We start from the raw sequence: 25,420 nt of genomic DNA on the forward strand, positions 1-25,420 counted from the left end.
CCCTTTCAAGGCTAATGGGAGCACAGCCTTTCATAGATATAAGCCTAGGCTGTCTCAGGGTGACCCTACCAACACAGACTCACCAGATATTGGAATATTGATCCCATCCACTACCAACGATGTGTAACTACAGCATGTAAGAAAAGGGAAAACACACAAGCCCCTAGACTCTCCCCTCATACAAGTCCATAGTTCATTTAAAAATTATCTGAAAGCTTCTAGAAGACAGTAAACTCACTATGAGTCAGCAGTGATATGGCAGACAAAATAACCTAAACATAACCTGCATTAAAGGAGTCACCATAGTCAAACCTTGTCTGAAATTCTGTTTAGTTCTGGGTATCACAATTTGGAAAGGACATTGATAATTTGGAGAAGATGGTGAAGGTCTATGAAGATCAGCTGAAGCAACTACAGGTTCTTGGTCAAAAGGAGAGAAAACATATGCAATGTGGGCTAATTGTCTTCACATATTTAAAGGGATATTATGTAGGAGAGAAATAGGATTTGTTCTGCAAGGACTCAGAGGGTAGACTGAGAGCATTGGATAGAACTTGAAAACAGTTATATTTTGGCTCAATAGAAAGGACAGTGAGAGCAAACCCACAGTGGAATAGGCTTCCTTGGGAAACAGAGTTTTCCCTTCCATGAGGTCTTTAAGGAAAGGCCAGATGCCCACTTTCCAGGCAAATTGTGGAATTTTTTTCACGTAGTACAGTTTTATACTCTATGTTCTATGAGGTCCCTCCTATCTCTATGTGATTTTATGATTCCAGTTTAAAAATGGATGGCCAAAACCCTTCTGTCATACCAGATCACTGTCCTCTCTCTCTGTTACTGACTGCAGGAATGGACCTGCCCTCCCCATAGTATCTCTTTCTTTCTTTCTTTCTTTCTTTTTTAATGTTTAAACCTATTTTTTTGTGCCCTTTTAAAAAACACTTTTAATTTATTTCATTCTGGACTTAAAAAATAAAACAGGCATTTTATTAACATAGTAGAATAGAAAAAAGATGCCTATACATGAAATTTGTAAATCTATTAGGTAAAACTTGCTATTCCTTTTAAATATATAATAAAGTTATCATATGACTTTCTTTTTTTCTTTTTCTTCTTCTCCTCCGCCCCCATGATAAAGACAGCTACCATTAGATGCAAATATGTATGTGTATATGTACATAATATATATGTATGTAAAATCATTCTATGCATCTATTTATCATTTCTTTCCCTGGATGCAGATGCCATGTTCCATCGTATGTCCTTTGCATTAAATCTGGGTATTTATAATAGTCAAGATGACTTAGCTGCTCAGTTGTTCTTAAAGCAACAATGCTGTTACTGTATACGAAGTTCTCTTGGTTATGCTCATTTCACTTTTCATTATTTCGTACAAGTCTATCCATGTTTTTCTAAGATCATTGAGGTCATCATTTCTTATAGTACAGCAGTATTAGATAGGGATCACCTACTACAACTTGTTCAGCCATTCCCCAATCGATGGGCATCACCGCAATTACCAGTTCATTGACTCTACCAAGGGAAATTCTACAAATAAACTGCTATGAATATTTTTGAATGTTTTGAATGTCTTTTTCCCTAATTATCTTTGGAAACAAACATAGTAGTGGTATTGCTGGGTCAAAGGGCACAGGCAGTTTAATAACTCTTTGTCAGAGCCTGGTCAGCATCAGAGTTCTTCCCATTTCATATACAAAGATGACTGTATTTTCATGTCCTACTCTTCTCCTTTCTCTTTCTCAGCAGAAAAGTCAGCCCCATGGTACCAGGAAACCAAACACAATTCACTGAATTCATCCTCCTGGGATTTTCTGAGAAACCAGATCAGCAGGGGCCGCTCTTTGGGTTATTCTTGGGCATGTATTTGGTCACAGTTCTTGGGAACCTGCTCATAATGTTGGCCATTGGCTCTGACTCTCACCTCCATACCCCCATGTACTTCTTCCTTTTCAACTTGTCCTTTGTGGATATTTGTGTGGTATCCACCACAGTCCCCAAGATGTTGGTGAGCATCTTGACACAGAACAAGGCTATCCCCTATGCTGACTGTCTTACCCAGATGTATTTCTTTATGTTTTTTATTGCTTTGGACAATTTCCTCCTCACTGCAATGGCCTATGACCGTTTTGTGGCTATCTGTCACCCTCTATACTATGCAGCCATCATGAGCCCAAGGCTCTGTGGCCAGCTGGTGCTGCTCTCCTGGATAATAAGCTTTCTAAATTCCCTTCTTCACAGTCTGATGGTAACACAGCTCCCTTTCTGTACTGATCATGAAATTCAACATTTCTTTTGTGATCTTGCTGAGGTTCTGAAAGTCTCTTGTTCTGACACTCTCATTAATTATGCCTTGCTATATGTTGTTACTGGACTGCTGGGTATTCTCCCCCTCACAGGGATCCTTTTCTCTTATAGTCAGATCTGTTCTTCCATTTTGAAAATCCCATCTGCTCAAGGTAAGTATAAAGCCTTTTCTACCTGTGGATCTCACCTCTCTGTTGTTTCCTTATTCTATGGCACAGGGCTTGGAGTACATTTGAGCTCCTTAGCTATGAACTCTTCCTGGAAGAGCACAGTTGTCTCAGCAATGTATGCTGTGGTCACCCCCATGTTGAACCCCTTCATCTATACACTAAGGAATAAGGACATAAAAGATGCCCTTAGGAGGCTCATTAGCAGAATTGCCTCCTCTCAGTAATGGTACTGGATCCTGGTCCTTGGAATAAGACACTGGTACTTCTGAGGAAAATATTGAGAGACAGAAATCTTGGATTCTTCCATTCTATCCCAACTCAAATCTATTCTCTATTTAGTCACTATTGTGATTTTCCTAAAGTACAGATCTGACTCTGTCACCTTTCCTCCACTGAATAACAGTGGCTCCCTATTGCCTCTAGGATCAAATACAAAATCCTCCATTTGACATTCAGATGACTTAGCACATTCATGACTTAGCACTTTTCTACCTTTCCAGTCTTCTAATACCTTACTCCCTACCGCATATACACTAACCTCTTTGCTGTTCCATGAACAAGACACTCCATTTCTTGGCTCTGGGCATTTGCTTGGGCTGTCCCCCATGTCTGGAAAGCTCTCTCTACTCAACCCTACCTACTACCTTCTTTTGTTTCTTTTAAGCCCCCAATTTAAAAAAATCCCATCTCTTATTGGAAGCCTTTCCCAACCCCGCTTAATTCTAGTCCCTTCCCTTTCTTAATGATTTTTAAATCATTATTAATATGTATTATCTTAATTTATTAGTTATTAATGGATTAAGCACTATTAATCCTGTATAGTTTGCATATATTTGTTTGCATGTTGCATCCCCCATTAGATTGTGTGATCCTTGAGGTCAAGGACTGTCATTGCCTCATTTTGTATTCCCAATACTTAGCACAGTAATTGACACATAGCTGTTGCTTAATAAATGTTGATTGATGAACCTCAAGGTTCCTACTTTACTGGCTCATTCTGCCCATTCATTATAAATGACCTTGATTTTTTCTTCATGGCCCCTATTCCTGGAGCTTCCACCATGTTGACATCTGGTTGAACACATCTTACTTCCTCAGGATATTTTCTAGCTAAAAATGCTGGATATGGAGTGACAAGGCCAGGATTTTAGCCCTCAGTCTACCACTTATGAGCCGTGTGCCCTTCGCCAAGTCACTCAATATCTTTATCAGTTTCTTCATTTCTGAAATGGGAATTGGAAGACCTACCCTGACTGCTGAACATTTTTTTGTACATCAAATCAAATATTGTATGTGAAAGTACTTTGTAAATGATGAAATTCTATATAGCTCCAGGAAAGGAAGAAGAAATTAGGGAAAATTAATATGGGATTTCATCATTGAGAATCTAGGTGCCAACTCTTCCATGCCTTAGCAGATGGCCATTATGAGCTGCTGTGTTAAAAAATATCATTACATGGTGGCCAGTGCTTTCATGACGAGCCTCTTCATGTTTTGCCTAATACCTTAGACGTAGTCTTTTTGGCCCTGGGAGAAATGGAGCTATGATGACATATTCTATGAGAAACTAAGTTCAGCTCGATATGACAATGAGATATTGAATGTGTACATCTGTGGAAAGTCCAATTGCTTTCATTTTTGGTCATGTCACAACTTTGTTTAAGATGCTTCACTGGCTCCCTATTATGGCTATGATAACATTTCATCTCCTATGACTTTAAAAACCCTTTATGATCTAATTGCAACATGTGTTCCTGGCCTGATTTCACAACACTGCCCCAACATTCTTTGTATTCCAGGCAAACTCACCTACTTATAACAATGTTCCCATCTCTCCCGTCAGAGCCGTTACAGAGGCTGTTTGCCATGCATGGAACAGAGGGGAGCCTGTATTCACCTCTGTGTCTTGCATTCCCTAGTTCCGTTCTTTGCTGAGCTTGAGTGCTAACGCCAACAAGAATTCCCGATTTCCCCAGTTATTAGTATTACTCCCACTCCCAGAAAATTTTCTCCACACATTCTCATTTTTGTCTATATACATCTTGAATTTTCCCTGCCACAATGTCAAACAAAGTCAACAAAGTCAAAGAGCCTACATCAAAAGCATCCAAGAAAAACATGAATTGGTCTCAGGCCATAGAAGAACTCAAAAAGGATTTGGAAAAGCAAGTAAGAGAAGTAGAGGAACATAGGTGATGTTTTCCTTGTTGCAGCTGATTGCAGGTATGGATTTCAGAAGGGAAGTGCAGATATTGGAAATAAATAGGAGTTTAAGAAGCTGCTGTGTAAGAATAGAATTAGAATTTCTGAACCAGGTGAAAAATGTGGAAACGAAGAGCTCTTAGGCATGCATAGCTAACAAGCATTGCATTACTTTGTATATGCCATGTGTTTACCTATGTATAAATAGTATCTTCCCTATACAATGTGAGTTCCTGAAGGAAAGACTTTGTTTATCCAAGCATCTAGAAGGGTGTCTTGTACTTAGTAGGATTTTACTAAAAGTTTGATGAATTGAATTTATTTGAAATGAAAAATCTATTTTCTTGAAGATTTACCAATCCAATCAGATGAGTTTTGAAGTGAAAATGAAAGGAAGGGAGAAAACTACCTTTCTATGCCCATTAATCTAGATGCCATAATGAGTATCCAGAGGGTAGGAAGAATAGCAGTGGAAATCACCAGTTTCACAGGAAAACAATCTAAGTTTCAGAGTTGCTCGGAGCTGGAATGTTTGGCTGAAGAAGAAAATTAGCTTCTCTGTCTCTGTCTCTGTCAATGTCTGTCTGTCTCTCTCTCCCCCTCCCTCCCCCTCTCATTCTCTGTCTCTCTGTCTCTCTCTCCCCCTCCCTCCCCCTCTCTAGTCTCTGTCTCTCTGTGTATGTATGTATGTATGTATGTATGTATGTATGTTGTATGTATGTATCAATCTGTCTATCTCTTTCTCTTTCTCATCCTCATTTCCTCCCTTCTTCCTTCCTGTACCATCTTCTTTGGAATAGTGGGACTTTCTCCCAGCTACTTCCCACTCCATGGGAGTGACTTTCCCCTCAGTCACGGTCTTGCATTCCGGTGTGAGAAAGGAGAAGAATGAAGATCTTTGAAACCCACACTGAAAGAATAATAGAAAGGAAGATTTATCCAAGGTCAGCTGCCCCAGATCTGGCTTAGGGGAAAAATTTCTATGACAAATCCTCTTTCCTTCCAGAAGTCCATTGCTTACTTTGTTCAGTCTAGACTGACATTCACTTGCTCTTGCCTGCTTTGGTAGCGGTTAAGAATATGCTTTAAATAAAAATCTCTTTGGCTTGTCTCAAGCCTTTAGCCAAGGAAATTCCTGGAGATTTAGAAAGAGGATCACTCTATTTCTCTCTTCTATGTCCCAAGACAACCCTAATCTCACTCAGTTACTTTTCATCAACCTCATGAACATATGTACACAGAATGAACAATATGTTAAAGAAACAATTTTCCTTAGAAAATAAGCAGACTCTTTTTCATATTAATTTTATTTAATTTCTTATAATACTTTATATTCCCCAATTAAAATTATTATACTTTATATTATATATTATTAACATTCAAACAGTTTTTAACATTCCTCTAATTTCTTTTCCTTCTCATTGCTATAGCTAGTTTTTCTAGCAATTTTGAATAATAGTGGTGATAATGGGCATCTTTGCTTCTCCCCTTATATTACCGGGAAGACTTCTAGTTTATGCCTGTTATAGATAATGCTTGCTGATGCTTTTATCTAGATGATTATTATAATTTTAAGAAAAGCTCCATTTATTCCTACACTCTCTAGCGTTTTTAATAGGCATGAGTGCTAAATTTTTTCAGACTTTTTTGCATCTGTTGAGATGATCATATGATTTCTGTTGGTTTTATTATTGAGATGGACAATTGTGCTGATAGTGTTTTCTAATATTGAGACAGCCTTGTAATCCTGGTATTAATTTCACCTGGCCATAGTGTATGATCTTTGTCATTTTTGCTGTAATCTCTTTGATAGTATTTTATTTAAAATCCTGGCATCAGTATTCATTAAAGAAACTGGTCCATAATTTTCTTTGTTTTCACTCTTCCTGGTTTAGGCCCCAGTATCATATTTGTGTTGTAAAAAGGAATTTGGCTGTACTTCTTATTTGCTTATTTTTCCAAATTGTTTATACAATATTGAGATTAATTTTTCTTTAAATGTTTGATAGAATTCACTTGTGAATCCATATGGCCCTCGGGATTTTTATTGTTATGGGGTTCATTGATGGATTATTTAGTTTCTTTTTCTAAGATGGGGTTATTTAGGTATTCTATTTCCTTTTTGCCTATCTAGGCAAATGGTATTTTTGTAAATATTCAATCATTTCACTTAGATGGACAGATTTGTTGGCATAAAATTGAGTAAAAAAGCTCCTAATTATTGCCACACTTTTCTCTTTATCTGTGGTGAATTCACCTCCTTTTATTTTTTATACTGGTAACTTACTTTTTTTCTTTGCTTTTTAAATCCAATTAACAAATGGTTCATCAATTTTGTTGTTTTTTCCATAAAACCAGTTTCAAATTTTACTTATTAGTTCAATGGTTTTCTTACCTTTGCTTTTATTAATCCCTCCTTTGATTTTCATGATTTCCAACTAGATATTTAATTGGGGATTTTTAAATTGTTCTTTTTATATATTTTTTTCAGCTGTATGCCCAATTCACTAACCTGCTCTTTCTCTACTTTATTGATGTAAACACTTAGAGATATTAATTTTCCTCTAAGTACTGCTTTGGGGACATCCTATAAATTTTGGTATGTTGTCTCATTGTTGTCATTCTCTTTAATGAAATTATTATTTCTGTGACTTTTTCTTTGACTGACTTGTTCTTTACTACTAGATTATTTCTTTTCCAACTGATTTTAATCTATGTTTCCATAGCCCTTTATTGAATGTAATTTTTATTATATTATGATCTGAAAAGGATGCATTTGAAATTTCTGATTTTCTGCATTTAATTGTGTGGTTTTTAAATGCCCTAATACATAGTCAATTTTTGTGTACGTGCCATGTATCACTGAGTAAAGATATATTCCTTTCTATTCCCATCAAATTTTCTTCAGAGGTCTACCATAGCTAACTTTTCTAAAATTCTATTCACCTCCTTAATGTCTTTCTTGTTTGTATTTTGGTAGATTTATCTCATTCCAAGAGGCGAAAGTTGAGGTCCCCATTAGGATAGTTTTACTGTTTCTTCCAGTAACTCTTTTAACTTTTCCTTTAAAATTTTGGATGCTATATCATTTGGCATATAAATATTTAGTATTGATATAGCTTTACTGTCTATGGTATCTTTTTAGCAAGTTAGAGTATTTTTCCATATCTCTTTTAATTAGATATATTTTTGCTTTGTCCAAGATCATGATTTTAAGTCCTGCTTTTCTTTTACTTTAGGTGAAGCATAGTATATTCTGCTCCAGCTCCTTACATTTGCTCCGTGTCTCTTTGCTTCAAATGTGTTTGAATTTATTTGAAATACTAAAAATCTATTTTCCTGAAGATTTACCAATCCAATCATATGAGTTTTAAAGTGAAAATGAAAGGAAGGGAGAAAACTACTTATCTGTGCCCATTAATCTAGATGTCATAAAGAGCATCTACAAGTTAGGAAGAATAGCAGTGGAAATCACCAGACTTTCACAAGAAAAAATCTACCCATAAACAACATATTGTTAGATTCTGATTTTTAGTCCACTCTATTCATTTCTGTTTTATCTGTGAGTTCATGCCATTCACATTTATAGTTATGAAAACTGTACTCTCTCTCTTTCTCTCTGTCTCTGTCTGTCTGTCACAAATACACACAGACACACACACAAACACAATACACATGCACACACACCCCTTTTACCTTGTCTCTCCTCCCAAGTGTTTTACTTCTGATAATTGCTCATCACCCACTCTTATCTTCATCTCCACTGTAATACCTCTTTTGTGCCTCTTTTATGTGAGATAATTTGTCCCATTCCATATACCCTTCCCCTCTTCTTCTGGTACAATCTTTATCACCCTTAATTTGTTGGGGTTTTTTTTAGATATCATCTGATTATGGTAAACTCACACTACAACATCTGTCTATATGCAGCCCTTTTGATTCCGCTAAAAATGAAAAAGTTTTTTTTTCTATTTTTAAATGTATTTTTAGTTTTCAACATTGATTTCCACAAGATTCTGAATTACAAATTTTCTCCCCATATCTACCCTCCCCCCACCCCAAGATGGCATTTTTCTAATTTCCCTTTTCCCCAGTCTGGCCTCCCTTCTATCACCCTGGTCCTTAGTTCCATTTCCCTTACTTTCTTGTAGGGCAAGGTAGATTTCTGTATCCTATTGCCTGCATATCTTATTACCCAGTTGCATGTAAAAACATTTTTGTTTAAGCATTTGTTTTTAGAACTTTGAGTTCCAAATTCTTTCCCTTCTTCCCTCCCCACCCATCCTGCTTGGGAAAGCAAGCAATTCAATATATGTCATACGTGTATCACTATGTAAAACACTTCCAAAATATTCATGTTGTGAAACACTAACTATATTTCCCTCCATCATATCCTGTCCCCCTTTATTCAATTTTCTCCTTTGACCCTGTCCCTTTTCAAAAGTGTTTCCTTTTGAAACTCCTATCCCAATCTGCCCTCCCTTCTGTCACCCCATACATGACCTTCTACCTATTTTCCTGTAGGGTAAGAAACCCAATTGAGTGTGTATGTTATTCCATCCTTAAGGCAAATCTGATGAGAGCAAGATTCACTCATTCCCTTTCACCTACTCCCTCTTCCCTTCATTACAACAGCTTTTTCTTGCCACTTTTATGTGAGATAATTTACCCCATTCTATCACTCCCTTTCTCCTCCCAATATATTCCTCTCTCACCCCTTAATTTTATTTTTTCAGATATCATCCATTCATATTCAACTCATCCTGTGCACTCTGTCTATGTGTGTGTGTGTGTGTGTGGGGGGTGTATTCCTTTCAACTTCCCTAATACTGAGAAAGGTCTCTTGCATTACAAATATCATCTTTCCATGTAGGAATGTAAACAAAATAGTTCAACTTTAGTAAGTCCATTATGATTTCTATTTCCTGTTTACCTTTTCATGCTTCACATGATTCTTGTATTTGAAAGTCGGATTTTCTATTCAGCTCTGGTGTTTTCATCAGGAATGCTTGAAAGTCCTGTATTTCATTAAAAATCTATATTTTGTCCTGGAGTGTTATACTCATTTTTGCTGAGTAGGTGATTCTTGGTTTTAATCCTAGCTCCTTTGCCCTCTGGAATATCATACTTCAAGCCCTTCGATCCCTTAAGATAGAAAGTGCTAGATCTTGTGTTATCCTGATTGTGTTTCCACAATCCTCAAATTGTTTCTTTCTGGTTACTTACAATATTTTCTCCTTGACCTGGGAACTCTGGACTTTGGCTATAATATTCTGAGGCATTTTCTTTTGGGGATCTTTTTCAAGAGGCAATGAGTGGATTCTTTCAATTTCTATTTTACCCTTTGGCTCTAGAATATCAGGGCAGTTCTCCTTGATAATTTCTTTAAGGATGATGTCTAGGCTCTTTTTTCAATCATGACCTTCAGGTAGTCCAGTAATTTTTAAGTTATCTCTCCTGGATCTATTCTCCAGTTCAGTGGTTTCCCCAATGAGATATTTCACACTGTCTTCCATTTTGTTCATTCTTTTGGTTCTGTTTTATAATTTCTTGATTTCTTATAATGTCCCTAGCTTCTACTTGATTCATTCTAATTTTAAGACAGTGATTTCATCAGTGATCTTTTCAACCTCCTTTTCCATTTGACTAATTCTGCCTTTTAAAGCATTCTTCTCTTCATTGGCTTGTTGGAGCTCTTTTGCCCATTTGCATTGGTCTGTTTTCAAGGTGCTATTTTCTTCAGTATTCTTTGGGTCTACTTTAGCAAGTTGTTGACTCATTTTTAATGATTTTCTTGCATCCCTCTCATTTAACTTCCCAATTTCTCCTCTACTTTTCTTACTTGATTTTCCACATCCTTTTTGAGCTCTTCCATGGCCTGAGACAAATTCATATTTTCCTTGGAGACTTTTGATGTAGGATCTTTGACTTTGTTGACTTCTTCTGGATGTATGTTTTGATCTTCTTTGTTACCAAAGAAAGATTCTATAGCCTGAGTCCTTTTACACTGTCTGCTCATTTCCCCAGCCAATTACTTGATATTTCAGCTCTTTGTCAGGGTATGACTACTTCCAGAGTGGAGAGTGTTTTGTCCCATGCTTCAGGGGTTTTGCTCTTCTGTTTTCAGAGCTACTTCTTTTATGAGGGGGTATGTTGCTCCTCTCCTGGCCTGTGCCCTGGTCTGTGAGTGCATGCACTCCTTTCTGCTGTGTAACTACCAGGAGTACTACCTCTCCACAGCCATCACAAGCTCTGCCACACCAGTGCTCCCACTCCCCCAAGGACAGTCAACCAGGATTTTGTGACCCAGATCCAAGCAGGGCAAAGCAAGAAATCCCTGCACTCCCCCTCTGATTAGCTGCTCGATTCCCCCCACTGTCTGTGGGTCTGGAGTTCTGGAAGCAGCTGCACCCACCTTTGCCACCCCAGGGCTGGAGCCAGAACGTGCACTTCTCTCACAAGTTTCCCAGTGACCTGGAATTTGTGGGTTGGAAAGTCTGGAAACTGCCACAGATGCCAGTGATTCAGTGCCCTGAGTCCTGCTCTTCCCACTCTACTCCAGCCTGGTCTCTTCCAGCATCGCCCATGCTGGGCTGCATTCTGCTCCCAGCATGGTGTGATTGTCTCTTCTGTAACAACAATGTAGCTTGTAGCTGCTGCTGAGGTGTAAGACTGAAGAAGACCAGCAACAAGAGCTGCCAGCACAGGTTTTTTTTTCATCTGCTTTTCTAAGGAAAGCAACTTTAAGGGCTTAACAATCTCACTTTACTCAAACATACATGTGTCATTCACTCAGTTCAGGGGAAAAAGCCAGCACCCTGAACTTCAGAGCAAATGAAAGTAGAAATTACAAACAGGAAATATCAACAGATCAAATAACACAATTCAAGAGACAGGCTTTATCTCATCAAGACATCACATACATAGTTACCAAAAAGAGAAACACCAACTTCTGGGTTTTCTTCAAAGCCAGGGCGGGGGGGGGGGGGGGCTCCAGCGGCTACCCAGAGTCTCCACATCAACACTCTTCCAGTGAGTGAGAGCCCCAGACAAAATGCTAACCTGTGAGATTATATACCCTTTGTAGGGTCTGAAGGGTTCACACCTAATCAGCAAAATGGTATGAGCTTGGGGCTTTGCACCTAGTTAGCAAAAGGGTGTAGGCCTGGGCCTTTGCACCTAGTAAGGCTTAATCAAAGGCACTTGATTGCTTTAGCATTCTAAAATAGAAAATGGTAAAACAAAATTTCCATCCTCCCATCTTGGCTCAGAATGTATGCCATCTTGGATTGGGCGGGAGGGTAGAAATGGGGAGAAAATTCGTAATTCAAACTCTTGTGAAAATCAGTGCTGAAAACTAAATATATTAAATAAATTAAATGAAGATGCTAAGAAAAAAAATTTCCATCCTAATTACTGTCACACTTCCCAGTGACCATTCAGGCTGTCTTGAGGTGGAGACGTGTTTCACTCTGTCATTTTGTGGGTTCCTTATCTCTAGAATTCATTTAGAGTAATTTTTACAGGTGCTTGGAGGAATTTGGGGGAAAGCTCAAGGGAGTCCCTGTTTTCACGCTGCCATTTTGGCTCCATCCACCCATAATGGTAAAGTACTTAAAGGTTATTACTATCATCTTCCTTTGTAGGAAAATAGACAGTTTAACCTTTTTTAAAAATTCCTCATATTTTTTTCTTTCCTGTTTATCTTCTTTTGCTTCTCTCAAGTCTTATATTTGAAGATCACATGTTCTGTTCAGCTCTTGTCTTTTCACCAGGAATTCTTGAAAGTCCTTTTTTTCATTAATTACCTATATTTATTCCTGAAGGCTTACACTCATTTCCAGAAGAAGGTGATTCTTGTTTGTAATCCTAGCTTCTTTATGTTCTGGAATATTATACTGCAAGCCCCCTGGGCACTCAAGACAAAACCCAGAAAAAGAGAATAACTCCAAAAATGTATACAAACAAAGCCTCAAAGAAAAAATACATCTTGGGCATACAGTCCACTAGAATTATTGGAAGATATGAAAGAGGAGTGTTAATAGTGGTTAAAATATTTTCAGAAATGAAATGAAATTGCAGAGAAAAAATGGAAAAGATATGAGAGCTATGGAAGAAGAATTAGGAAGGGAAGTAATAGCTTGATCCAAGAAGTGGAAAACCCTGCCCAAGCAACAAACTCCCTGAACATTAGAATGGCACTCAACTTTACATTTATTCATTATGAATAAGTGGGTACATGGTGAGAAGAAAAAAAGGGAAGAAAGAGTATTTTTCACAAGACTGAGAAATAGAAGAAAATGCAAGGTATCTCATAGCAAAAACAAGTGGTCTAGAAGAAATGAGGAGAAAAAAATTCTTACTGGACTGGTTGAATACCATGACCAAGCCTAGACATAATATTCTAGAAATCTTTAAAGAAAACAGGCCAGATTTCTTAGAAGCAGAGGGTAAAGTAGAAATAAAAGTGATCCCTCAGTCAACTTCTGAAAGAAATGCTAAAATGAAAACTCCTGGAAATATTACAACCATAATCCAGAGCTTCCAGGTTTAAAAAATGTACTGAAAGCAGTCAAGAGGAAAGAATTCAAGTACTGAGGAGCCACAGTCAGGATCACACATGGTTTATCAGCCACTACCATAAAGAAGTAGAGATCTTGGAATATGGTATTGTGGGAGGCAAAATGTGTAGGTTCACAGCCAATAATAATTCTCCTCCAGTGGGAAAATGGTCTTTTAATGAAACAGAGGACTTCCAAGCATTCCAGATAAAGAGGTGTATTGCCAATGCAACATTCACAGCACCAACAGTGACTATGAATATGCTGGCACAGTTGGAATCACAAAATATAACAGACTTCCCATATGGAAGACAGAACCAAAACATTTATTCAAACACCAGAAAGCCAAATCCCAACACTAGAAAACCAAATCTGTCATAGCAACAAAGAGGTTTATACACATTATCACTGCAGAGAGCACCACCATCCCAAAGCCTTTCCCCTGCTAGGGCTTTCCCACAAACAAAATCTCACAGCTAGCTGCTTGCCTGCTTCCTCTCTCTCCCTCAGCTCTAACTTCTCTGACCAACTTACTTCATTCTGCTCCACCCTTCCTATTGCACCCTTCCTGCTCCACACTTCCTGATCCACCCATTCAGCAAGCTCCTCCCATTACAGGCTTCGTGTAACTTAGGCTTCCATGTGAAGGAAGCAGGTCACAGGGGCCTGTTAATGGATCGGAAGATCTTCAAATTCACATTACCATTACAAGAGACAAGAGGTACATAGAAACTTTGGAGTTCAAACACAAGAATGAAGAGAAACATAAAAATCTAAACCTGAATGAACAATGATAAAAGACTAAGCAAGTATAAATTGCTTACATGCCAATATTGGGAGATGATACATGTGTATCATCTTTGAACCCTAGGATCATCAGAGGTCATAGCAAAATTAGAGAGAAGGCCTAGGAGTGGTTCCATTGTGTTTTGATGATCTTAAGAAAAGAGTGGAAATGGAAGAGAAGAAGAATACACTGGGTGGAGGGGAGGGAGAAAAAGAATGTTTGAGAAAATAATTTCACTTCATCAGAGTACACAAGTAGAAGTCTTTACAAAGAAAGAAGGAGGTGGAGCTGACACTTGAATCTCACTCTCATTTGAGTTGGTCAAAGGAGGGAAGAATACATAAAGACAGGGACAGCGCTGAATACAGAAAAAAACATTTCACTCACTAGGAAAAAAGAGGGAAACAGGGGTAGGGGGAATTAGAGGAAGGGTAAATTAAAAGAGGGATTAACCCTAAGCAAAACAAACTCTAAGGACATACAAAATATTTATAGGTTTTTTTTGGGTGGCAAAGAATGGTAGTTTGAGGGGATGTCTATCAAGTAGGAAATGGTTGAACACGTTATGGTATATAAATGTGATAGAACATAGTTGTGTTGTAACAAGTGATGAAGGGGATGTTTTCAGAGAAACCTGCTTAAGAATGTTTAAGAACTGATACAGAGGAAAGTGCAGAGAATTAGGGGAAAAATTTATACGATGACAATAAGGTAAAGACATATGGTTTTGAAAGAATTAGGAATTCAGATCATTGTAATGACCATGATTCCAAGGACTATTTATGAAACATGGGTGTCTTGTCCTAATCAAAATGCAAATAATTACAGAGTGAGGCATATTTTTCAACATGGGCAGTGAAGAAAGTTGTTTGGCTGGAATCTATGTGTGTGTAACAAGGGTTTTGTTTTTCTTTTATGCTCAGTTGTATGGTGGTGGGGATATGGTGAAAGCAAGGACAGATTTTTAGTGATAAAATGATAACTTAAAGAAACAATTAATGGTGCTATGGTGACTGATTTTGTTTAACTAAGAAGCATATCACTGGGGCTTCAGGATTGGGAAGTAGTGAGGATTAGGAAGGTATTGCCTTGATACCAGCATTATCCTCAGGACTCTGAAGAGGAGCATAGTGCTTTTTAGCCACATGGTTGTGGTCATGGCTGGCCACATCCTTTTGGGTGGGTAGGGGGATGGGACAGGGGAGGATGGAAAAAGTAAGTTAGACCCAAGAGAAAAAAAAGGGGAGTAAAGATACTATGTTGTATGCCATGCCTGAAGCCTCCACTAGCAATGAGAGAGGGACAGTCTCATTCATATCCTATCTGGACACAGTCTCTCATGCATTCTAGTTATTGGGAAAGAAAATTTGAAGTGCTTCATATTGGGAGGAAAATGGGAGTTATATAAAGCAATTGATGTGAATATACAAAGAATTCAAGCTTGGGCGAGATTCCTGAAGGCTCTAACTTAGGGATACTTATAAGGCAACCCCTCCAGCTTGTCTTGCTCATGAAATCTCCTGTATTCCCATTTTTCTACTTACTGGAGAACTGTGGTTCAGAAACCACTCTCTAGGTCAAGTGGGCAAACTTTTATCCCTACAGAGTCTTCAATTAAAATTCATTTTCATGAGCCAATGAAAGGGTAGCTCTTCTGATAAGAATCCATTCGAAATCAAAGATTATACATTCATCTTTGTGGTTGCCTCACGTTATAAATATTTATACCCTGTCCAGGAATAGACAATACTCGATGGGAAGCCAGGAACGTTTTAATTATATTTTACATTTATTCATTCTAAATAAACGGGTACATTCCCTCCACAGCATACAAGGGAGTACAAGGACTCAGACTGATGTCTGTCCAAAAATATGCTGCATAAATGAAATGCATTTAGAACCTAAAGACACAAACCAAGTAAAAATGAATAGATTGAATGAAACCTCTATATCAAGTGACTCTACATAAAGCAAGAATCACAGTTTGTGACTCAGATCTCAAATGAAAAAATAATATCCACTGACAAAGACAAGAGAGATAAACAAGAAAACTACATTCTGCTTAAAAGTTCCAATTATCATTTTGATGCAAAGACTCAAGTTCTGTTTTTCCCCTGAGCTGCAGAGTCACATCTTCCAACTGTCTTCTGGACACTTCACACTGGAAGATATTATGAACTCACCATGTCCAAAATACAAGTTGTTGGACCATTCTGTCTAAACCCATCTTTTTCTGTATTTCCCTGTTTTTATTGAAAACATCACCATTCCTACAGCTTCATAGGTTCACAATCACAGCACCATTCTGGACTCCTCACTGTTCTCTTCTTACTTAGTCCCTTGTTTGCCAGATCTTGCTAATTCTACCTCCACAACATCTCTTGCATTCATTCCCATCTTTCTCCTTAGTTAGCTACCACCTTATCTCCAGCTTTATCGTCTCTCACCAGGGTTAGTACATCAGCCTCCTAATATGTATCCTTCTCTCAAGTTTCTTTCTCCTCCAATCCACCTTACACATATGTGCTAAAGTGATTTTTTCCTTAGGTATACAACTGACCACATCACTCTCACAATCATTAAACTCCATTGGCTCCCTCCTCATTCTAAGATAAAATTTATCTCTTACATTTAGCTTTAAATCTCTCAAGTTCTTGGACCCTAACTTTTATTTTTATTGCAATCATACATTGCCCCAAATCCCATGTAATGTGGTAGCCAAACTGGTCTTCTTGCTGTTCCTCAGATATAGCAAATAAGACAGCCAATTCCATTGTTGTATAGCTTTCATTGTTAGAGAGCTTTCTGCCAGGGTTCTCTGTTGTCCACTGGGAATTGAGATGCTCCAGGAATGGAAAGACAATTGTATGATTTGTCTAATGAGGAGCCATGGGGATGAGTGTGACTCTGTGCCTCTAGAAATCACAAATATTCCCCTACCTGCCATTGGCCCTAGGGAAACCATCTGTTCCAGGACAGGAGGTAGTCTATTTGTACCTCACTCAGACATCACTCCTCATGCCTGAGGCCATCTCTCTATTCTCCAGGGAAGAGAGAGTTGGGGTGTCTTCCTTACTGACAACAATCCAGGACAAAAGCAAGATCAATCAAACATTGCCTATTGGTGATGATCAGTAAGTACTAAGAAAAAAGGGAAAGAATGTAGGAAGGAAGGCAAGGTCGAGAGGTACCAATTTTTTCCTCAGAAATTGAGGAAGCTCATGACAAGCCAGTCCAAATCCAAATCAGAGCACAATCTAGTCTAGAGTCTGGTCTAGTCTGATCCAGCCTTGAGTCTAGCTCAAAATCCAGAGTTCACCATGACCCAAAGTTGGGAGAGCAGATGGAAAAAGTCCCAGATTCCGAGTAAAGAAAACTCAGTTAAGGCCCCAGTCCTCCTACTGAATACCTGTAGGATCTTGGGCAATTTCACTCCCTTCTATGCCCTGAGACCATGAAATAGAGTAGCATCTGCCATATGTATTTCACAGGTTATATTGAAATTAAACATTTATATGCTTACAGAAATATTTGGTAACTTTAAATTATGTTTTACAATTAGCTGTTATTGTCATTACAACAGGAGGGATCAGAGTCCAGTATAGATCTGTCGTCTCAAGTAAATCTGTCTCAATGTCCAGAAAGACTCTGAGCAACAGCACATAAAGAATTTTCCATAGTGATGCCTAACAAGAACAGAGGGGGTCATTTCCTGTTCTCAAAGATAGAAGGTAGTACTGTGGTTAGATCAAAGATGAGTACACACTTAACAGGGTTGTCATTGGAGGATATTATGGCATCGGATGGACATTTGCCTAGATGACCTGAACCTGAGTGTCTGTGTTTTAATGAAGCTGTAGACAGTGAGACTTGGCCCTGATATAAATAAAAAATTTCTAGAGCTGTGGAGAGATGATCTCACTTGGGAGGTAGTGTATTCACACTTACAGGAGATCTTAAAAAGGAAGATTGCTAACTGATTTTCTGAGACATTGTGAAGAGGATTTCCTGTCTTGATAGAGATTAAACATAATGACTGCTGAAAACTGCTCCAGTTCTGAGATGTTACGAGTCTTTGTATAGGAACAGTCAGTGATCATGGTGCTGAATTTACTCCATGAATATGACATACCACAAATTCTAAATTAACCCAATATCTCTTCCTTGAAGTTGTTGCTGTATGAATGAGATGGCAACAGAACTTCTTGTGGAGGCTTTAAAGACCAAAATTGCCTCTAGAACCATGAAAGGAAACCCTATTCTTTTCTGGTTGCCATTTATACAACTATTTTTTCAGTATGTTGAGGGTTTTTTTTCTAGAGGCTTCAAGAGTACACATTGATGGTAATGAAGCTTGTGCTAAGATCATCATAATGGTAATAAAAAAGAAAATGTGAATGGCAGGTATTTTGTGCATAACATCAAAAGCACTTGGGATGTGATTGGATGTAGGAAGTGAGAGAATAGAAATGCCTAAAGATAACAAGATTTTGAACCTTAAAAGCCAAATTAAAAAACGGATGAATGGTGATTCCATGGATAAGTGGTCATTTTAATCTCTTCTGAAAGAATCTCAGTGATGGGAAACTTACTGTCTTCCCAAATATTCCATTTCACTTCTGCATAAATCTGATTGTTGGCAGATTTCCACTTATCTTGAGTCAAAACCTGCATTGCTATAACACCGTACATTGGTCTTTTTATCGGTCTTCTGAAAATATCAGTATAGTGAATACGTTGAACAAATGACATGGGAAAATATCTCTCTTGTAGGAGTTCAAGCTTTTCAGATGCCTGGGTTCTTGGACTTTGTCTCTATTTTAGACCAATGATTATCAAAGTGTGTTCTGGATATGGCTGGGGATCCCCAAGACCCTTTCGTGAGGTCTGCAAGGTCAAAAATATTTACATAATAATACAAAGATATTGCCTGCCTTTCTCATTCTCTCATGATCGCAAAGTACTTTTCCAAAGTGGATATGGCTTGTGAATTAAGAGTTAGCTGCAAATATGAAGAATGAGTTAGTATCTCATCTGCAGAATTGTAGTTTTGCCTCACAAATGGATAAATCTGCAGATGTTGCTAGACATTCTGTTTTGTTTATATTCATTTGGTTTCAAGACCAACTAAGTATTGAAGAAGAACTTCTTTTATATGAATGCCTGGCATTAAACAAAATCGGGGCATAAATAGTAGAGCATTGAAAATGTTTTTTGAATCACATAAGTTATTCTGGAATAAGGACATTGACATTTGCACTGTTTGTACAAAATTAATTTATAATTCACATTGGCAGAAATGTAAAAGAATGCTACTCTTACCCTTTAAATTTTTGTTTGGGAGAATATAGTTATTTTGGATTAAAATACGTTATTTAAGTTAACATCTAGTGAGTTTTTGCTGTTGTTCAGTCATTTCAGTTACATCTGACTCTCCATGACTCCTTTTGAGGTTTTCTTGGGAAAGATACTACAGTGGTTTGCCATTTCCTTCTCCAGCTCATTTTACAGATGAGGAGACTGAGGCAAGCAGGCTTAAGTGACTTGCCCAGGGTCATACAGCTAGTAAGTGTCTGAAGCCAGATTTGAACTTGGGTCCTTCTGACTCCAGGTCCGGCACACTATCCACTTTGTCACCTAGCTGCCCTATTATGGGATAATTATGTGTAATTGAATTTTTAAATATTTTAAATATTTATTAATCTTAATTACTAATATGGTAAATATTGATAGGACTCCTTTTCAGGGTCCTCAATAATTTTTAAGAAAATTAAGGGGTTATGAGACCAAAATGTTTAAAGACTATTACCATGGCCTAGATCATACTTACCTTGCTTTGTTCCCTTGGACCAAACATCGAAGCAGTGCTGATATTGACTTCTGGATCTTGAGTTCACCTCTTCCCTTTAGCACCTGCCTAACTTTTTGCTTTGGGACAATGAATGAAGTTGCCTCAAATGACCCGCTTTCTCCTCTCTCAATTCTGGAACTGTTGTCATTGTATTCTGCTTTGATGCCAGATCATTGTCCCTGTCTCCCATAATTGGGATCCCTCTTCAGATGATTAAAATTGGTTACGGTTATACATTTTGAAAACATTTTGATTTATTATTTATTTTTCTTAGCATTCTTTTTTTTAAATTTTGATTTCCAAATTTTCTCATTCCCCCAGCTATTGAGAAGGCAAGCAATACTACGTCAGCTATACATGTGAAATCGTGCTAAATACATCTCGTATTAGTCATATTTCTAAAAAAGCAAGAAATATATATAGAGAGAAAATTGTACTTCAATTTGTACTTAGTTCATCAGGTCCCTCTCTCTCTGGAAGAGTGAAATATTTTTTTATCATGAGTCTGGAATTTTCCTGTATCATTGTAATGATCAAAGTAATCAAGGATTTCACAGTTGATCATCCCTGGGTGTTCATATTTTTCAAAAGAAAATACCAATAGAACCAAATAAATGTGTTTAGCATCTATATACTTAAAAAAATTAAATTTCAATGTATAAGGTATCATAGTAAATTTTTATTCAGTTCCTCAAAGTCTTTATTAGGATTGTTTGTCTGTTCTTTAATATTCACTTTTCTTTCTGAACGATCATAATTAGTGTGTTCTCAGCTTACGGCTCTGCTTTTTTCACTCAGCATTATTTCATAAAGATTTTTTCTATGATTTTATTATTCCCAAATATTGGCGTAAATTGTATTACATTTTGTAGTATCAATAACGTATAACAAACTAATTATTCCCATATTGCAGGCTTGTTTCATTGTATTTCTTGAATTTTTCTATGAAAATCTTTGAACCAATGATTTTTTTGCTTTCATGATACAGTTCAAAAAATGGAGTTATTGGGTCAATAGAGGTTTATTTTCTAACCTTTCATTATTCAATGTCAGATTTCTGTTCAAAAAGATTTTAGAACTTTGTGATTCCATCTGCATTGAATGAGTGTACGTATTCCTCCCCAAAATGATCAGTGTTGGGTTTTGTTTCTTTTGATTATTTTCATTTAATTTCCTGGGTGTTATATCTTTGAAATATCTTTGTGCATCTTTTTTGGTTTTTAGGAAAATTGAGCATCATTTCAGTAATGAGATATGTATCTTTCCTTTGAAAAATTTTCATACCTCTCAATCATTGTTCATCAAATTACCTCTGTGATTTTTAAAACACAATTCCATATATATTTAAATGTCTTTTTCCTGTAACAACTACTGTAAATACTTTCTCCATTCATTGTTTTTTATTTTACAGATGTTTTTAACTTCATATAGGCAAGCACATATATTTGGTCCCAATTCATATCTACTATTTGTTGAATTAAAAAATATTATCTCCCCTTCAAAATTGAAACTAATTCTCTGTTCCATATGCTTCCATTTTTATTGTTCTGTGTTCAATGTTTAACTCACAGAACATTTTAACTTCAATGTATATTATTTTTCAGAAGAGATGTTTCATTTCATTCATAACTTCTTAAGTTCTAAGTATGGTTAGTGGAGTTTCTTGGGATGTGAAACCTGAAAAGAAACTAGACGACCTAGTGTAACTTAATTTTATATATGAGGAATTTGAGTCTAATAAAATGGGGGGGGGGTGTGGAATTGCCTAAGATCATAATGCCTAAGGCATTAAGGGGTAGATCTGGAATTTCACCTTGAGTTTTCTGAGTCCAAATCTAGTTTTCTTTCCGTTACAAAAGTGTGAAGTAACTGTATTTCCATTTTAGGCTCTTACCATGTCTTTTTCCTTGTAGATACACCAGATGCATGGGACCAGAAAACCAAACACTTGTGTCAGAATTTCTCCTCCTGGGACTTTCTGAGAAGCCAGAGCAGCAGCTGCCCCTCTTTGGGCTCTTCCTGGGCATATACATGGTCACTGTGGTTGGAAACCTTATCATCATGTTGGCCATTGCCTCTGACTCTCATCTCCACACCCCAATGTACTTCTTCCTTTCTAATCTGTCCTTTGTTGATCTTTGTCTGGTGTCCACTACAGTCCCCAAGATGTTGCTGAACATCCTAACACACAGCGAGGTTATCTCCTATGCTGGATGCCTTACCCAAATGTATTTCTTCATGGTTTTTGTTTTCTTAGATAATTTTCTTCTCACTGTCATGGCCTATGACCGTTTTGTGGCCATCTGTCACCCTCTGCACTATGTCACCATAATGAATTCACGGATTTGTGGCCTCTTGGTTCTGATCTCATGGGCTATCAGTCTTCTAAACTCCACTCTCCACACTTTACTAATGACCCACCTGTCCTTCTGTACTGAACATGAACTTCCTCATTTTTACTGTGATATTAGTCAGGTTATAAAACTCTCTTGTTCTGATACCCTCATCAATGATATCTTTGTGTATTTTGAAACTGTCTTGTTGGGTATTCTCCCCCTCACATGCATCGTTTTCTCTTATAGTCAGATATGTTCCTCCTTATTGAGAATCCCATCTTCTGGGGGGAAATATAAAGCCTTTTCTACCTGTGTGTCTCACCTCACTGTTGTTTCTTTATTCTATGGCACTGGACTTGGAGTATATCTGAGTCCCTCAACTATGCACTCCTCCTGGAAGACCTCAGTTGCCTCAGCAATGTATTCTGTGGTCACCCCCATGTTGAACCCCTTCATCTACAGCATGAGGAACAAGGATATTAAAGATGCCATGACGAGAGTTTTTAGCAAAAAGTCTCCCTCTCACTGATGGAGTCTGGGTGTGGTCCTGGCCCTGGAATGTTGCATTGATATTTAAGTTCAAAATTCTGGGAGGCACAAACCTCGAATCCAAATTCTGAAGTTCAGGACAGTCCAAAGATTATTATTTAGGGTAATGTTTTCCTACCTATATGATCTCTTTTACTGTCACTTGGACTGGTCTCCTTCATGTTATTGATTTATGGACTTTCTGTAATGTTGCCATCTTGTTTTCCTCAATGTGCTTTGTTACAACATCTGCTTTTTCTAAAGAAGCATTAGATGTAGAATTAGTAGATCTTGGTTTTAATTTCTGGGTCATAATCTATGTATCTTGGGCAAGTCACATAATACCTCTGAGTCTCAATATTTTCTTATGTGTAATGGAGATTATGGCAATTGTTGTATCCACAAGGCAAGTTATGTCTATCGATCAAATGAAAAGCATACTATCCACTTTAAAATTCTATACAATTTAAGAAGAAAAAAAAGGATTAGAAAAGAAATAGTTAGGATCTTGCTGTGCTTGGTCCCTCCACCAAATCTGATGCCCACTTCCTTATGTCCTTCACAAAATGTCTTCATGAGTTATTTTGAGCAAAAAAATCACTAACCAGTACCCAATGCTTTTTGTTTTTAGCTTAGCTGTCCTTGGACAACAGCCATATCATCTGTCCAAGCCCCTATTCTCAAAGCCCCTCCAATGTGTTGAAACCCTAACAGAGATTGTGTTTTGCTGGCAAAGACTTCAAGAATCTAATGTAGACATCTGACATGATGAGGCACTGAAGGAGACTATTTTCATAAGCATAAGCATAAAATTTTGCTGGGAGATAGCATTGCCTGGTGGATTAGACAGTGGACTTATTACCAGAAAGATGTGGATTCACATCATCTTTCATACCCGTACTAGCTGTGGGATCCTAAGCAAGTCATTTCATGTCTCACAGGCTCTGCTTATTCACTTATAGAAGAATAATGATAATCATGATAATAACAACAATAACTAATAGTTAGCAGTCATAGAGTACTTTAAGGCTTGGAAAGTACTTTACATTCATTATCTCATTTATTATTGTGGAGATAATAGCATCTACTTCAGAGTTGATGTGAGTATCAAATGAGATATTTGTAAAATGCTTTGCAAACTTTAAGGCATTATATAATCTATTACTGCTATCATCACCTTAGCATCATGAAGCCATAGAAACTTAGCTCTCTTCTAGACATTAGTAGTATTCTAGATCAGCTTCTTATAGATGAAATTGTCCTTTCTTTAATAAATCAATTTCTAAATATGTATCTCTGGTAGGCATATGTCTTTGGATAAGATTTGCTTTAAATCTGAACTCTGTTATTTCCTCGTTACTGGTCTTGGCCAAGTCCCTTAACCTTTCTTAGCTTCAGTTTCTTCATTTGTAAAACCAGGGAGTTTTACTCCACATTCTCCAAGCAATCTTTTAGGTCTAAATCTTATTGTCCTCTTCCAGTGACAAGGAACTCACTATCTCATAAAATAGTTCAGACCACTATTTATGGTCATCTCTCATTGATATGTTCTCCATGAATGCTGGCTACAAGAATTGGTGGGATGAATTGCAAAGGATTGAATATCTTGCTTTCAGGGGATATGGAGAACACACAGAAATCTGCAGAGAATTGAATGGTGTACCAAGGTTCTCTTTTGCCAAAAACAGATAATTGTGATCTATACTCAAAGTGCAGGTTGGTCTGACTCATAGCAAAGAAGGAAAGGGCCTTTAAATATTGTGTTTCCACTTTGTTGATATTAGGAATAAGGGAGTGTTCCTCTCAAAATGAAAGGGAATTTCAGTTTTAAAACAAAGTAAAAAAAATGCATGTTAGGAGGTTAAATGTGGGAGAAAGTACCATAAAGGAGAGAAATAAGAGCACTTGTAGGTCATTAATAGATATATGTATCTTCTGGAAGAAAAAGAAATTGCATTCTCTAAGAGGAAAAAAATGACTTCTCCTCCAAAATATGGATGTATAGGCACTGTCAGATGAGAAGTCATTCAGGAAGAGTCAGAAGCCAAAGAGATAAATCTGTATGCTTAGTCGCTTCCTGTTAAGAGAATTCTCTATTTCACAATCTCTCCCAACAGAGAGATCTATCTCCCTGGGGAATAGATCCAGGACATGAGGGAGAACTTCCCAAGACCAGTAGAAACCATTGATTCCCATACAGTACTAGAGATTTAATTTGGCACAAATCTAACTGCCTGAAAGAATTAGGAAACAGTTGCTAAGAATTAGAAAATTTGAGATAAGAAACTAAGCATAGGTGATGTTTTCCTTGTTGCAGCTGATTGCAGGCATGAATTTCAGAAGGGAAGTGCAGATATTGGAAAAAAGTAGGAGTTTAAAAAGATGCTGTCCAAGAAAAGAATTAGAATTTCTGGACCAGGTGAAAAATGTGGAAATGAAGAGCTTTTAGCTGTGCATAGCTAACAAGCATCGCATTACTTTATACAATGCTATGTATTTACCTATGTATTTATGCTATGTATTTACCTATGTGTATGTTGTATCTTCCCTATTCAACGTGAGTTCCTGAAGGAAAGATTTTGGTTATCCAAGCATCTAGAACAGCGTCTAGCACTTAGGAGGAGGATTTTATTAAAATTTTTGTGAATTGAATTTATTTG

General features: G+C 37.4%; 1 protein-coding gene across 1 annotated transcript; it reads left to right on the top strand.

Moving 5' to 3' along the window:
* Positions 1-1,780: 1,780 nt before the first annotated feature.
* LOC118833683 (olfactory receptor 7A10-like) lies at positions 1,781-22,761 on the top strand. The gene is made up of 2 exons (XM_036741060.1): positions 1,781-2,274; positions 21,819-22,761. The coding sequence occupies exons 1-2, from the start codon at positions 1,781-1,783 to the stop codon at positions 22,759-22,761; spliced, it is 1,437 nt and encodes a 478-aa protein (XP_036596955.1).
* Positions 22,762-25,420: the final 2,659 nt, after the last annotated feature.

This window comes from Trichosurus vulpecula, chromosome 1 (genome assembly GCF_011100635.1).
Source record: "Trichosurus vulpecula isolate mTriVul1 chromosome 1, mTriVul1.pri, whole genome shotgun sequence".
Classification (NCBI taxonomy): Eukaryota; Metazoa; Chordata; class Mammalia; order Diprotodontia; family Phalangeridae; genus Trichosurus; species Trichosurus vulpecula.